Source organism: Pelodiscus sinensis, chromosome 6, assembly GCF_052426305.1.
Source record: "Pelodiscus sinensis isolate ZL-2025 chromosome 6, ASM5242630v1, whole genome shotgun sequence".
In the NCBI taxonomy this organism is placed as follows: Eukaryota; Metazoa; Chordata; order Testudines; family Trionychidae; genus Pelodiscus; species Pelodiscus sinensis.
This window is the reverse complement of record NC_143057.1, coordinates 129,474,875-129,490,468: the sequence shown is the minus strand read 5'-3', so window position 1 is coordinate 129,490,468 and position 15,594 is coordinate 129,474,875. Positions and strand designations below refer to the sequence as shown.

At 64.9% G+C, this 15,594-nt stretch overlaps 1 protein-coding gene across 1 annotated transcript in view; it reads right to left on the bottom strand.

Moving 5' to 3' along the window:
- Positions 1 to 4,760: 4,760 nt before the first annotated feature.
- Positions 4,761 to 15,594, bottom strand: part of ARID3C (AT-rich interaction domain 3C) — a 111,850-nt gene continuing 101,016 nt past the window's right edge. Inside the window, 5 exon segments of the mRNA XM_089779479.1 lie at positions 4,761 to 5,760; positions 10,206 to 10,295; positions 12,104 to 12,355; positions 12,793 to 13,037; positions 13,749 to 13,932. Of these exon segments, the coding sequence (XP_089635605.1) occupies positions 5,612 to 5,760; positions 10,206 to 10,295; positions 12,104 to 12,355; positions 12,793 to 13,037; positions 13,749 to 13,932 (920 nt within the window). The 3' untranslated portion in view covers positions 4,761 to 5,611.

Below are 15,594 nucleotides of genomic sequence, written 5' to 3'. Positions count from 1 at the left end.
GGGAAGCTGCCCCGTCTCCGTGCCATTCACCCTGGATACTCTCAGAAGTGCTCCCCAGAACCTCTCATTCCCAGGGCTGGGCTGGGCCTGGGGTTCAGGGCGCGGCCCCCGGGACTCGCCATGCTGCCTGCTCGCTGGGGACATGCCCGGGGAGGGTGCAGGAGGGCTCCGGGCCCGTGGAGGCTGCTGCCTTCTCAGGAGGAGTTCGCCAGGCCGGATGGGCTGTAAAGTGCTCTGAGGGGCACGGCCCACGTGGCCTTTCCTTTCCCAGCCTGTCGGGGGCCGGCACCACGCTGGGGCATTGGGCTGAGTGGGAGGGAACGTGCCAGCCTCCCTGCCCGTGGCGTCTCTCCTGCCCACGCCCAGGGGATCCCAACCCCGGAGGGTGTCTGTGGGCACCGGCTGTGCTGCCCACGTGACTGGTGAACGGGCAGAGCTGTATGTCCCGTGGCGCACGTCCCAGGTAGCCCCGGGCAGCGCAGTGGGACCCCCAGGGACCACGGCCTGTCGCTGGCACCCGCCCTCCCTCCAGACTGCCCAGAGCTGCTGGCTATTGAACCCCTTGTCTCGCTGCTCCCTCCCCACGCCCTGTAGGGATATTCCCGTCCAGCAGCCGGAGGCACCCGGGGTTGGTAAGTCAAGTTGGGCTTTGTGCCAGGGGCCCAACCTCCAGGGGCGCAGGGCTGCCCCGCCCACCCCCACTGCGCCCCAAACGTGTGTGATTTGCTAGCCTTGTGTGTGTGCGTCACTCCCCCCTCCAGTGACTGCAACAGCCTACTACTGCTGTGCGGGGCAGTGCTCTCCAATGACAGCCCTGTGCTTTGGGCACAGAAAGTCCCCGGTGCAGGTCGCACGGAGGGAAGCCCTCTGTGGCCCGCTGTGGCCTCTTCCAACCTGGGCTGGCCTGAAACCCAGCTCCCTTGAGAGAAGAGGGGCACAAGGGGCCCAGCACCTCGAGGGGGGCTGAGTTTAGCTGCTTCGCCCTGCCAGGCAGCACCCTGGGGAGACCTGTGCATGACCTGACCTGGCGCTATGGTGCACAGCCAGGTGCCCGATCCATGCCAGAGCATCCTGGCACAAGCACATGGGTACCAGCCACAAGCATCCTGGCACAAGCACACGGGTACCAGGAAGGCCGGACACAAGATGGGCAGCCGAGGGCTCCGTGAAAAGCAGCATTTTTATTGTCTGGACGCGCTGGAGCTCGGAGCAGCTGAAGGAAAATGTCTCTTTCGTCCTCTTTGGGTCACGGTCACCCGTGTGCCCAGAGCGCCACAACCCAGCTCCCCCGTCCTGCGCCGGATCCGCTGCGAACCGAGCGCGAGCAGAACCCGAAAGCTTCATACACAGCGAGCGAAAGCCGGCACAGCCTCTCGCCCTCAGGCGCCGAGCGCAGCCAAGGAGGGCAGGCAGACAGACAGACAGACACACAGACAGACGTACGGGCATTCCCTGCTCCCTTCCCCCTTCCCCGGTGTGCCCGGCCTACAAAGGGAAGGCCAAGGGCCGGATCCATCGGATCGTTGGTACAAGAGCTTTGAAATTCCACCCCCGCCCCCAGCCCCTTCCCCTCTCCTCCAGAGCAGGCGCCGTAACTGTCCAGCTCCTCCAGGCCCAGCCGGGGGCGGTGTCCGCCCCGTCACCGCAGGATGGATCCAAAGCACCGCTGGCAGCCTGCCCTTGTGCGCCCCTGCGCCAGCCACGGGAGGCAGCTCCGGGCACGGGGAGACCCTCCCGGGCAGGGCAGAGGGCGTCTTTGGTCCCTGGCAGGACGACTGGGCCAGGGGAGTCAAACCGGAGCCCCCCAGCTCGGGGTCTGCCGACAGCTCCCGGCTGGGCACGGCTCCCTGCAGCGCTCGAGCCGGCCCGCGGTGGCGCACAATGAGGTAGACGTGAGGTTAGATCTGCCTGGTCCCGCCTTGGTACCGGACCAGCCCAGGGCCCAGGGCCGGGCTGCCCAAGGGGCTGTGGGCGGGCGAGGGGTGGCCGAGGTAGGGCGGTGCGCTCCCTCCCTGGCTGCGTCTGCTTGTAGCGCTGCACGGGGGGGCAGCCATGTGGGGAGGGAGTAGACAGGGAAGGGCAGAACCACAGTCGGCCGGGGGGGGGGGCCGTGGGGAGGGACAGGGAAGGGCAGAACCACAGTCGACCGGGGGGGGGGGGAGCCCCATGGGGAGGGACAGGGAAGGGCAGAACCACAGTCAGCCGGGGGGGGAGCCCCATGGGGAGGGACAGGGAAGGGCAGAACCACAGTCAGCCGGGGGGGGGGGGGCCGTGGGGAGGGACAGGGAAGGGCAGAACCACAGTCGACCGGGGGGGGGGGGAGGCCCGTGGGGAGGGACAGGGAAGGGCAGAACCACAGTCAGCCGGGGGGGGGGGCCGTGGGGAGGGACAGGGAAGGGCAGAACCACAGTCAGCCGGGGGGGGGGCCCGTGGGGAGGGACAGGGAAGGGCAGAACCACAGTCAGCCGGGGGGGGCCGTGGGGAGGGACAGGGAAGGGCAGAACCACAGTCAGCCTGGGGGAGGGAGCCCCGTGGGGAGGGACAGGGAAGGGCAGAACCACAGTCAGCCTGGGGGGGGGAGCCCCGTGGGGAGGGACAGGGAAGGGGAGAACCACAGTCAGCCTGGGGGAGGGAGCCCCATGGGGAGGGACAGGAAAGGCAGAACCACAGTCAGCCTGGGGGAGGGAGCCCCATGGGGAGGGACAGGAAAGGCAGAACCACAGTCAGCCTGGGGGGGGAGCCCCGTGGGGAGGGACAGGGAAGGGCAGAACCACAGTCAGCCTGGGGGGGGAGCCCCGTGGGGAGGGACAGGGAAGGGCAGAACCACAGTCGGCCGGGGGGGGGGGGGGCTCGTGGGGAGGGACAGGGAAGGGCAGAACCACAGCCGGCGGGGGGCGGGGGCAGGAAGAGCTGGCGCTCAGTGCCAGGAGGGTGACCGCAGGGGGCCGGTCTGGGCTAGGCACTGTCAGAGGCTGACCTCCCCTGGACCTCCCCGCATGCCAGGCTATAGGCTCCGCCCACCACCTCTGCTCCGCCCCTTCCACTCACCCTAGCTCCTCCCCCATGGCCCAGTTTCAACAGGCCCATGCGTGTCCTCCACTTGCCCCCCAGCCGGCCCACGGGATGCAGGCCCCCCCGTTGCATCCTCCTGTCCCCACATTCGGTGGGTCCCGCCCACGCTGCCTTCTGCCCCATCCCCACCGTCGCCCCAGCACCTGAGACTGCTGAGACCCAGACGGGGGCCAACTCTTCTGCCCCCCCACGTTGTCCCAGTGCATCTGCTCCCCCCGTGTTCACTGCAGCCCCTGGCTCTGCGGCGCTGAGACCAGGCCATGAGGGGCGGGGGGGGTTGTGTGTGTGTTGTGTGTGCGCGCGCTGCAGTTGGGGGAGGGGAAATGCCTGGCTTTTGTAATGTCACAATTTCAATGGAAAACAGCCCCCCCACCCCCGCTTCTATGTCTCTCCCCCGGCCCTTCTGGGTGCTTCTCCTGGGCTGAACTGCCCAGCCTGGACACCTCCGCGTGAGCTCCCCTGCAGCCAGGCTGGGCCCCCACGGCACGGCCACCCCCTCTGCCCACAGCCTGCAAGGGGCACAGGCCCTGCCCTGCCAGCGACTGGGAGGGGGGAGCCTGGGGAGTTTTAGCACCAGGGCTTTGGGGGGAGCTGGGCTGAGCCCACCAGCAGCTGCCGAGACCCTGCCGGGAGCAGTCGATGCAGGGCTAGAGCCAGGTCTGTGCCGAGGACAGCCCAACCCCCAGAGCTGGGTCCCGGAGCCGCCAGGCCCGAGCAGGGACTGATGCCACCCTGGTGCCCCTGCCCTCTGGCTCCATGCCACAGCCTGGTACCCTCCCCCACTGTGACCCCAGGGACCTTCCTTACACCTCCTGGGCCAGCTTAGCGGGGTCCCGCCCATCTCGTGTGGGTACAGAAAGGGAGCTGGGGCAGGCCCTGAAGGGGTGCCCTCCTTAGCCATGGGGCAGGGTTGTGTGTCCCCAGGCCGGGAATGTGTGTGTCCTGGTGACTGGCACTACGTGTGCTGTGCGAGAGGATGGGTATCGGGGTGAGTTTGTAATGGGGGCTGGTACCGCACATAAGTGTGTAAGGGGAGCCACAGGTGTGTAGTAGGTAAGGTCCCATGTATGAGTGTGCAATGGGACAGGCACCACGTGCGAGTGTGTAACAGGCACGGGTACCATCTGTGTGTAATTGGGGGATACTGTGTGTGAGTATGTAAGGGGCAAGGGTACACGTGAGTGTGTAATTGGGCGGTACTGTGTGTGAGTGTGTAAGGGACAAGAGTACCACATGTGTGTAATTGGGGGGTACTGTGTGAGAGTATATAAGGGGCAAGGGTACATATGAGTGTGTAAGGGACAAGGGTACCACCCAGCCCTGTTACCACACAGGTGAGTGTGTAACAGGGCTAGGTACCAGGGAAGGTGCGCTGAGTAACAATGAAATGTGTCCCACATAAGCATGTAACACACACAAGCTGCGTGTGTCACAGAGGGAGGCCATTGCATGTGAGTGTGCTGGGGGCATGGTGTATGCGGTATAACGCATGAGTGTGTCAGAGGGCCAGTGCACATACAATATCACGTGTGTCAGAGGGCTGGTGTGCTTGCAGTATCACATGTGAATGTATCAGAGGGTCAGTGTGGGTGTGGTCTCACGTGAATGTGTCAGAGGGCCGGTGTGCGAGTGGTGTCACACGTGGGTGTGTCAGAGGGCTGATGTGCAAGTGGTGTCACACATGAGTGTGTCAGAGGGCCGGTGTGCAAGTGGTGTCACACATGAGTGTGTCAGAGGGCCGGTGTGCAAGTGGTGTCACACATGAGTGTGTCAAAGGGCCGATGTGCGAGTGGTGTCACATGTGGGTGTGTCAGAGGGCCGATGTGCGAGTGGTGTCACACGTGGGTGTGTCAGAGGGCCGATGTGCGAGTGGTGTCACACGTGAGTGTGTCAGAGGGCCGATGTGTGAGTGGTGTCACACATGAGTGTGTCAGAGAGCCGGTGTGCGAGTGGTGTCACACATGAGTGTGTCAGAGGGCCGGTGTGCGAGTGGTGTCACACATGAGTGTGTCAGAGGGCCGGTGTGCGAGTGGTGTCACACATGAGTGTGTCAGAGGGCCGGTGTGCGAGTGGTGTCACACATGAGTGTGTCAGAGGGCCGGTGTGCGAGTGGTGTCACACATGATTATGACAGAGGGCCGGTGTGCAAGTGGTGTCACACGTGAGTGTGTCAGAGGGACGGTGTGCGTGCAGCTCCCTTTGCCCCACTCAGTGGCTTGGCCCCCCACATGAGCAAGCAGAATCCCCCTCCCCCCGTTCCTGCCAAGGTCAAAGCCAAGCATGTGCAGTGAAAGGCAAAGTACTGCGTGCTTCCTGCCTGAGCCAGGGCAGCCCAGAGGGGGCCTCATGCCCCACGGCGGCCCAGCCAGAGCCCCACAGGCCAGGCCAGGGCAGACGGGGTCCTGCTGAGCCAGGCGACGGGGGTGGGGCGCATGTCCCGGGCACCCCCTGGGGCTCTGGCCTGTGACTCCAAGTTGCTTTATTATGGAGGGGCTGGGGGGCCGGAGGAGGGGCGGGGTCCCTCGGCGTCTCTCCTCCCTCACGGCGAGGCGCTGGCCGGAGTGTGACTGTGGGAGGCCGGGAGCAGCTGGTTCTGTGAGGGTGCCGGGCTCGACCGGCTGTGGGAGCTGCCACCGCTGTTGCTGCCGGGCGCTCCCGGGACAAGGGGCCGGCGGGCAAACAGGACACCTGCGGGAGCAAAGAGGCACCGGGTGAGCCAGCATGAGGGCACCGCAGCGCCCGCGGCAGGTCAGGCTCAGCTACGGGCCCTGGCCTCCCTTGGCATGGGGACTCGCCCTGAGAACCCCCCTTCCTGCTCTGCACAGCCCCCCCACTCCTCCTGCCCCGTCCTCCAGCCAGCTCCGGCTCCCCCCCCCCCCGCGCTGGTTTTCACTAATCCCTTCACTTCGTGCACACCCTGCCTCGCCCCCGGGCACTGCTCCCCCTCCTGCCCCACACCGCAGCCTGGGAACCCTGGTGCCACATGGAGCCCCGGCTAGCCCAGCCGAGTGGCAGGAAGCCAGTGGGTGCGGGCGAGAAGCAGCAGGCGCTGTGGGGCAGGGGAGGGCTGCTGCCTTTGTTTAGGGCTAGTTGTCGATGACCGTCACGCCCTCAGGCCCCAGACAGTGCCAGGGCCAGTCCCTGCCCTGCCCAGCCAGAGGAGGGCAGGCAGAGACACTAGGCCCCAAGAGGGAAAGGGACAAGACCAGGGTCACCTAACTAGTCAGTGGCAGAGCTGGGTATAGGCCCCAAGTAGAATCCTGGAGCTGGAAGAGGCCTCATGAGTCATCAAGTCCAGCCCCCTGCCCAAGGCAGGACCAATCCCAACTGGCCGCCCCCTCTGGTGACTCTGCCAAGGTCTCGCTGGGCAGCCCCGCAGGGCCCATCCCAGGCAAAGGGCGGGCAGAGCAAAGCACCAGCTGGCCCAGGCCCAGGGAGAACCCGGGACTCCTGCCCGGTGCTAGCGACAGCCGCTCACTCTGCCCGGCGCAGGAGCCAGGATGTCAGCCGCCCGGCAGAGCCAGAGCCAGCGGGAGGTGGGACCCTGTCCCGGGACGTGTGTGGCCGGGCCCCGGGGACACACTTCAGGGCCTCTCCTGGGTCTCTGGGGGCTCCGTGCCTAGGCCTCCTCTCACAGCTCCGGGGGATTTCAGGCCACAGGCCTGACAGGCACGGCCTGGCCGGCCCAGCCGGGGGCTGAGGGCACCGGGGTGGGGCTGAGGGACACCGGCGCCTTGGCTGCCACGGCCAGCGGGCATGGGTCGCAGGCGGAGAACCCACCCTCTCTGCACGCCCCCCAGTGCTCCCCCCACATCCCATCATGGGGGACACAGGAGCCTTCTCCTCTGCAGCCCCAGCTCCTGGGGTGCCTCCCTGCATTGCTCTGGCTTCTGATCCACCCCCCACCACTGCCTGGTGCCTGGGCAGGTGGGGAGGAGCCATGGGGACTCGCTGGGGGTCAGGCCCAGGGGCGTCTCGAGGCAGAGGAAGGACAGACTCAGGCTGCCATCTCTCCTGGCCTTTCCATGCCATTCAGTATTTACCTGCTGCCAAACTGCACTTTGTGTTTTAACTGGGACAGCTCAGGGAGGCTGGGAGGCGTCTCCAGGTGGCAGCGGATGACCCAAGGCTGGAGCGCACGCTTAACGGGACAGGCCCGCATGCTCTGAAGCCCTCCCAGACAGCCCCACCAGGTCACTCCCCCGAGGGGCTGCCGCCTACGGCTCTGCTCCGAGACAGCGCGGCCCACCGCCGTTTCTGGCACCAGCACCAGGTCGGGGCACACTCAGGATCATCGTCCTGAAATCTATTTCGCAGGCTCCCCACTAAACTCCATCTCTCCGGGCCACGCCCTGGGCTGCCCCGGCCACATCTCTGCTCCCAGGCATGGGTACACCACTCTTCTAAGAAGATACGACTGGCCACAGTGGGTCAGACCATGGGCCCATCTAGCCCGGCGTCCTGCCTGCCGACAGCAGCCGGGGCCAGGTGTCCCAGACGGAATCATCCAGTGACCCATCCTGTCATCCAGTCTCCATGTCTGGTGGCAGGTCTGTCCCTAGGGGGTGTGGCACCGGGGGCAACCCCCCATCCTGCCCCACCTCATCCAAATCCCCATCCTGCCCCCACCCCTATCCACCCCTTCCCCCAAGCCCCACCCTGCCTCTTCCCACTCCACCTTGAGAGTTATGGGGGGGATTGCCAGGGGGCAGAGCAGGTGGGCTGCTGCATCACTAGGGGGCATGGAGCAGGGCCAGCTGGGAGATGGTGGTGGAGCGGGTGGGCTGTTGTGTCGCTGGGAGCAGAGCGGGGCCAGCTGGGAGATGCCAGTGGAGCGGGTGGGCTGTTGTGTCGCTAGGGGGAGCGGAGCGGGGCCGGCTGGGAGATGCCGGTGGAGTGGGTGGGCTGTTGTGTCACTGGGAGTGGAGCGGGGCCGGCTGGGAGATGCTGGTGGAGCGGGTGGGCTGTTGTCACTGGGAGTGGAGCGGGGCCGACTGGGAGATGGTGGTGGAGCGGGTGGGCTGTTGTGTCACTGGGAGCGGAGCGGGGCCGGCTGGGAGATGCTGGTGGAGCGGGTGAGCTGTTGTGTCGCTAGGGGGAGCGGAGCGGGGCCGGCTGGGAGATGGTGGTGGAGCGGGTGGGCTGTTGTGTCACTGGGAGCGGAGCGGGGCCGGCTGGAAGATGCCGGTGGAGCGGGCGGGCTGTTGTGTCACTGGGAGCGGAGCGGGGCCGGCTGGGAGATGGTGGTGGAGCGGGTGGGCTGTTGTGTCACTGGGAGCGGAGCGGGGCCGACTGGGAGATGCTGGTGGAGCGGGTGGGCTGTTGTGTCGCTAGGGGGAGCGGAGCGGGGCCGGCTGGGAGATGCCGGTGGAGCGGGTGGGCTGTTGTGTCACTGGGAGCGGAGCGGGGCCGGCTGGGAGATGGTGGTGGAGCGGGTGGGCTGTTGTGTCACTGGGAGCGGAGCGGGGCCGGCTGGGAGATGCTGGTGGAGCGGGTGGGCTGTTGTCACTGGGAGTGGAGCGGGGCTGACTGGGAGATGGTGGTGGAGCGGGTGGGCTGTTGTCACTGGGAGCGGAGCGGGGCCAGCTGGGAGATGCCGGTGGAGCGGGCGGGCTGTTGTGTCACTGGGAGCGGAGCGGGGCCGGCTGGGAGATGCCGGTGGAGCGGGCGGGCTGTTGTGTCACTGGGAGCGGAGCGGGGCCGGCTGGGAGATGGTGGTGGAACGGGTGGGCTGTTGTCACTGGGAGCGGAGCGGGGCCGGCTGGGAGATGCCGGTGGAGCTGGCGGGCTGTTGTGTCATTAGGGGGTTGAGCCCCTGACCATCCTGGCTAATCGCCACTGATGGACCCGCCCTCCAGGGATTTATTTTGGCCCGTTTTAGAACCCTGTTACATTTTTGGCCTTCACACCTGTGCCGTGGGGGGGGCTGTCTGCTCTGTGATCCGGGGTCCCCCTGTGCTGGGCTGTGCGATTCCCACTGACTCACCCACATGGGGATTGGCCCAGACACCTAGCTCCAGCCTGAGCAGAGAACAAGGCTCTTCCCGGAGGAGAGACAAAGGGAGGGAGGTGGGGACGAACACCAGGTTTCAGGGAAGGGTCAGTTTTTGGCTGGAATCATGACGGAAACAGCCCAAGCTGAGGGCTGAGCATCTAGGGGGGGTCAATGGACCCCCTAACCCAAGAGGTTTGAGGCATCCTGACCCTGACTCCTGTAACCACCTCATGTCTGTGCTGTGCTGTATCCCGGAGAAGCAATAAACTCCCTCTGTTCTACTGGCTGGCAGAGTCTGTTCTTGCTGCTACGAGGCTGCAGGATCGAAGGAGCCCTGACTTGCTGTCATAACACCATCCCCTGGCAGGGAGTTCCGCAGGTCGACTGCATTGCGTGGTAACGCCTCCTGCTTGTTTTGAACTTGCTGCCTGCTCAGGCCATTGGCTCTTGTGTTCTGTGATGGGGTAACTCACATCATGACTTTCAGCAAAAGCATTCCTCCCAGCACTTGTGTGGTGCCCATCACCGTGGTGTCTGGACGCAGAGGACATGGTTTAGATTCAAGGTCGGGGATCTAGCAGTGTGAGGCAGAGGGGCTGCTGCCTTTTGGGGAACCAGTGATGTCTGGGGTGCGTAGCCCTCATGCCAGCCCCCCTACAGGAGAGACACATTTTGCCAGTTTGGGCTTCTGAGCGGATATTTGAGGATCACAAAGGTACGCGGCGATTCGGGTGCGCCGGGTTCCATTCCTGGCTCGGGAAGCTGCGTTCTGCAGTGGGCATGTGCAGGGGAGCCAGCCTCCACCCCCTCTGCTGCAGCACGAATCCGCCCAGTGGTCTGTCCGTGCCAGCCCCCCGAGTCCCCTGGCTGTGCATGGCACTGCCCCATGCTAGGGCCTACGCAGCCAGGGCTCCAGTGCGACTGCCCGCTCCTTGCCCCCGAAGCGCCCGCGGTGCACCCAGGCGATCTCCAGCTCTTTGGCTTCCCGCGCCCGGCCTCCCCGCCCCCGCCACTTCATTACCATGGATTTTATAGTAAAGACATCAGCTTGAAGGAAGGACTCGCCGGCCGGGCCGTGGCTATCACTTATCGGATTTCCTGGCCGCAATTACAGGGGCCGAGCAGCCCTTCTATTTACCTGTGTAGACAACTCCATTTATTTCTATTGACATGTTGATGCTGCTAATGCCACTGGTGGACAGATTCAATGCAGTCTCCTGTCTGTCATCTGGGGAAGGAAATACCAGTCGGAGCGTTAAGAGACAGGAACAAAGCCGGAGGGGCGAGCCGGCGGGCGGAGCGGAGAAAACGTCCCTGCTCGCCCCTCCGCGCTAGCAACCAGGACATCCACCCCCTCGGCGGGATCTCGCCGGGCCTGGCCGGGGGAGCACTCCCTGCCACTCCCTGTGGCCGCCGCCTCCCGGCGCCTGTTGGAAGGGGCCGCCCGTGTCGCCGGGCAACAGCGACAGGCTTTGTGACATCCCATGAGCAGCGCCTGTGTGTTGCGGGATCTGGGCATCACATTCCACCCACATCCGTCCATCCACTCCCACACCAATTATCCCTCCCTCCAGCCCTCCCCACACCCGCCATCCCTCCATCCCTCTCTCCCTCCCCACACCCGCCATCCCTCCATCCATCCATCCACTCCCACACCAATCATCCCTCCCTCCCCACACCAACCATGCACCCATCCATCCCCACAATCCAGCCAGCCCACTCCCACTCCCACACTCACTATCCATCCATCCCCACTCATGGTACGTACCCCTCTCCATCCATCGACATGGCCCCACCTATCTGCCCTCCATCTACAGAGACCCCTCTGCCTGCCTCCCCATCCATCGGTACCCCCCTCTCTGGACAGCCCCGAGGAAGAGCTCCATGTAACCCAAAAATCTGTGAAGTTGATCAAAGGCCTCCCCCACTTGGTCTTTCTCCCTCCCCTCTGTAACTGCAGCCTAGCTGGCCGCTTCTTTATCACACACCCAGCCCCCCCAGTCAGCATGTTGTGCTCACCACCATGATGTCCACTCACAAAGCCACGACCGTGGGGAGGCTCTTCCCATCCTACTCTGTCCCTCTGCTCTAGACCCACAATCTCCCATGCAGGCACCCCTGGGTGCCCACAGCTGTCCTCCTCCACACACTACCTGAAACTGGCCTAGTCCCCAGGCCCGATGCTGCCCCACCCCAGTGGCACACATGGGACAGGGTGAGCAGGCTCTGACAGACTTTGTGCATAGGCAGCTGGGCAGGGTCCTCTTAGCCAGTCTCAGCTCCTTCCACCCCCAGGGTATGTCTACACTACCCCGCTAGTTCGAACTAGCGGGGTAATGTAGGCATACCGCACTTGCTAATGAAGCCCGGGATTTGAATTTCCCGGGCTTCATTAGCATAAGCGGGGAGCCGCCATTTTTAAATCCCCGCTGCTTCGAACCCCGTGTAGCGCGGCTACACGGGGCTCGAACTAGGTAGTTCGGACTAGGGTCCTATTCCGAACTACCGGTACTCCTCGTGAAACGAGGTGTACCGGTAGTTCGGAATAGGCACCCTAGTCCGAACTACCTAGTTCGAGCCCCGTGTAGCCGCGCTACACGGGGTTCGAAGCAGCGGGGATTTAAAAATGGCGGCTCCCCGCTTATGCTAATGAAGCCCGGGAAATTCAAATCCCGGGCTTCATTAGCAAGTGCGGTATGCCTACATTACCCCGCTAGTTCGAACTAGCGGGGTAGTGTAGACATACCCCCAGAGACAGCAGCTCTGCCCACCTCATCTTGACCTACCCTGCACAGCCAGGGTGACATGCTCCAAGGACAGCAGCTCTCAGGGACCCTCCTGGAGGGATCCTGCCAGGACTCAGAAGGTTGCTACCCCTTAACACCAGGGCAGCCCACTCACAGGACAAAGCCGGGTCCCCCCTCCACACGGCAAACAGACCTGTGCCTGTTTAGCTTCAGAAACATGCCAGAGCCCATGGTGACAGAGCTGCCTGGGCAGAGGGTAGGTTCCTCTATCTCCCGCCCCCCACGGGACCTCGGTTGCTGATCTTGATGTTGACGGGGAACTGGGCGGCCATGGCCAGCAGGTTCTGCTGCAGGGCGTGCTGCACCAGCCGCTGCTGCTCCTCCGCCCGCAGCGCCATCTTCTTCTCGGGCGGCTCCCCCGTCTCCAGCTTCTCCCGCAGCTGCTCCAGCGCCGCCGCCTGGGAGGCCGCCAGGTGATGCCCTGCCAGGCTGACGGGGATGGCGATCCGGCTGGGCACCGCCGCGGAGAGGACGCCGTCTTCTGGAACCACAGGGGCAGGGCTCAGGGACGTGGCCGGGCAGCGCCGACGCGCAGTGGGGTTCACGTGCCCAGGGCCTGCCGCAGCGTTCCCCTCTCGGGGGCCTGGCTCGGGAGCAGGGCCCCTACCTCCGCGGCGCTGCCCGGGGGCATCCTGAGGGCCAGTGGGGTGTATCCCCCTCCCCTGAACTGCCTGGGCAGGCGCGAGGCCCCTTCCAGCCTCTCTGGGGTGTCCGGCAGCGAGCGTGCAGCCGCTCACATGCCGTACGGCGTCACGGGCCAAGCTCCTTCTGGGGGCAGATCCCTTGGCTGGATCCCCACGGCCCCCCCCACTCAGCAGCCTGCGTGCAGAACGGGGGACAGCTCCCCGCGTCTCCTGCCCCCCGCTAGCCGCTGCTCCCCCTGCGAGGCGGCCCGACCTCCTTCCCCGCCCCAGCCACCTTTCTTAATGGCGTGCACTTGGCTCATCTGGCTGCAGCTGTGCGTGGAGATGGTGAGGGCCGGCACGGGGATCTTCGGGGAGCCCAGCAGGGCCGGGGTGCCCACGGGGGAGTAGCTGAAGAGCGCCGCCCCGAAGCTCTGCCTCCGCCCCTCACGCCGGTTGCTGTCGATGGCGGCCTGGAGCTCGCCCGGGGAGCTGAGGGCTTGTTTCTCACACTCGTAGGGGTACAGGTATTTCATGTACCTGGGAGGGAGCCCGGGGGTGGGGAGAGGGGACACAGAGCAGGGTGAGTCCCTGGCTGTGACTGGTGGCACGTTCCACCCTGCTGGGACCCCGGACCGGCTACTTGTCGCACGTGGGCATTTCTAAGGGTTCGGAGCAGGGCTCCTGGCTATGGGCAATAGCTCAGCTACGCAAGGCCTGGCTGGCATGACCATTACTGATGGGGCTGCATTAGTGCCTATGCAGTCCATCCCCCTGGTGCAAACACACGAGGGGCAGAGTTAAGGTTAGGCGGGCAACCTTCACTATGGACCTTCCTGCCTGTTGAATGATTCCCTTGGCAGCCTTGACATTCTCTGAGCCAGCCCTGGTCCTCGAGTCCAAAACGGAGAGATTCTACTGCCTGAGCTAAGGGGCGGTGCCTGTGTGGGCAGGGGAGGGGCCTTGGCGCCCTGTGGGACGGCCACCAGGGGGCGATATGGCACACGCATGACGTTATCGGTCATAACAACCATTGCTGCTGCACCTGGCCAAACATCCTTAGCGGGGAAACATCCAGCAAAGCGCCTGAGCCCCGGGGCTGGCGCTGGGAGGTCTCCAGGTGCCACCAGAGAAGCGTGGCACCTCCTCTCCAAAGTCTACGCCTCCCAGTCTGACTCCTCCCCCCCCAGACCTCCTCTCTCTGGCCCCCGCCGCCCAGCTCCCCCGGCCCCCGGGGGGGCAGCCGCTCACTGCGTGCGGAGTGTGAAGGCCGCGCTGGTGATGGAGGTCGGGAGGTTGAGGCCTTTGGTGATTTCCCGCCAGATCTTCTTGTTGATCACTTCCACCAAGCCGCCCTTTTCGGTCACCAGCCGGTAGAGCGTGTACAGGTCCAGCACTTGCTTGGCCATGATGGGGATCCGGTTCACGGGAGTCCCTGACAGAGACAGTGAGAGGGAGAGGGTGCCAGTGAAAGAGAACGCGCGTGCACCAGACAGCACGAGGGGCGTGCGAGCCAGGCATGAGCACAAGGGGCTGCATGGACATGGATGGTGCTGGGAGAGAACTGGGGGATGCAGGGAATTTCGCACTGGTAGAAGGAGCTGGGCAGAATAAGGAGACGCTGCCCCCAGCAAGAGGCGGATCAGCGCTCACAGGACCAGCTGTTTCTGTGTCAGGGCCACGGGTCTGGCTAGGAGCGGCTGGGGGCCGCTCGCCACGCCCTGGCTGCACGACTACCAGCCTGCAGCGTGTCCCTGGCTCCCCGCTGGACTCGACTCAGCACCCTGGCAGGTGAAACGCCGCCATGGGTCCATTCGCTTATCGCCAGCCCCCGGGCCGTCTGCCCTGGGAGTGCAGCCTGGGCGGCCAGTCGCCCGCGGGACAAATCTGAAACCTTCCCAGGAACCAGGAGCAAACCCCGCAGAAGCCCCGAGGAAAATGTGACTTGGCTCGACCCCTGCAGCTTCCAGCGACCCCACAGCCCAGCACCGCCTCCAGGGAGGGCCCCAGAACGTCCCCAGGCCGAGGGCGGGTGGGAAACATGGCAGGAGCATGACAGCGTGCTCCACTGGTGGGTGGCCTTGGCCACAGGGACCGCGCGCACCTCCTCCTCCAGTCCTGGCACTGTGCGGGGTCTATGAGACGCAGGAGAGCAGTTCTGGCTCTGTCCTGTAGAGGGCAGTGGCGCCCACACCCGAGTCAGCTCCGTGCAAGGTGCTGGGGTGGAGACTGGGGAGGCCGTGTGCGTTCAAGTGACGCTGCATGGGGGGACCTGTAGGGATCACCCTGCCAGGGAAGGCAGGGGTCACCCGCGGGCTCCATGTGGGCCTCGGAGAGCTTCTTCCCACGGCGCTTGGGCTTTGCATCAGCCGTGATTCGAGTGCTTAATGGGGCACCGCCAAGTGCGCTGAGAAGGCTGATTCTCCCGGGAGGGGGGCAGGGCGCTTCTGTTGCCTGTAAGCTGAGCGTTTGGGCGGTTACCCAGGAGACATTCAAATGCCACCCAGCTGATTAGCCGAGCACCCCCTGCCAGCAGCAGGTTTCTCTGGGTGGTGCACATCCACACGTGCTTTGGTGCACAGAACAAAATTTATTCTTCAAACAGGTAGAAAAAAATGAGAGGGAACATTGCAGGGTGCGCCTGAGGACTGGGGCTTCGCTCGCAGGGGGCAGGCGCTAGCAGGACCCCAGCTGGGTGATCGGGGGCCAGACAGCCTATGCAGTGTGGGATGGCAGCAGGAGCAGGGCGGGTGACCAGGGGACAGGCGGTCTATGCAGTGTGGGACGGCCACATGAGCAGGGTGGGTGACCGGGGGACAGGCGGTCTATCAGTGCGTGATGGCCACAGGAGCAGGGTGGGTGACCAGGAGACAGGTGGTCTATGCAGTGCGGGACGGCCGCGGGAGCAGGACGGGTGACAGGCGGTCTATGCAGTGTGGGATGGTCGCAGTAGCAGGGCGGGTGACCGGGGGACAGGCGGTCTATGCAGTGTGTGACGGCCGCGGGAGCAGGGCGGGTGACCTGGGGACAGGCGGTCTATGCAGTGTGTGACGGCTGCGGGAGCAGGGCGGGTGACCAGGGGACAGGCGGTTTATGC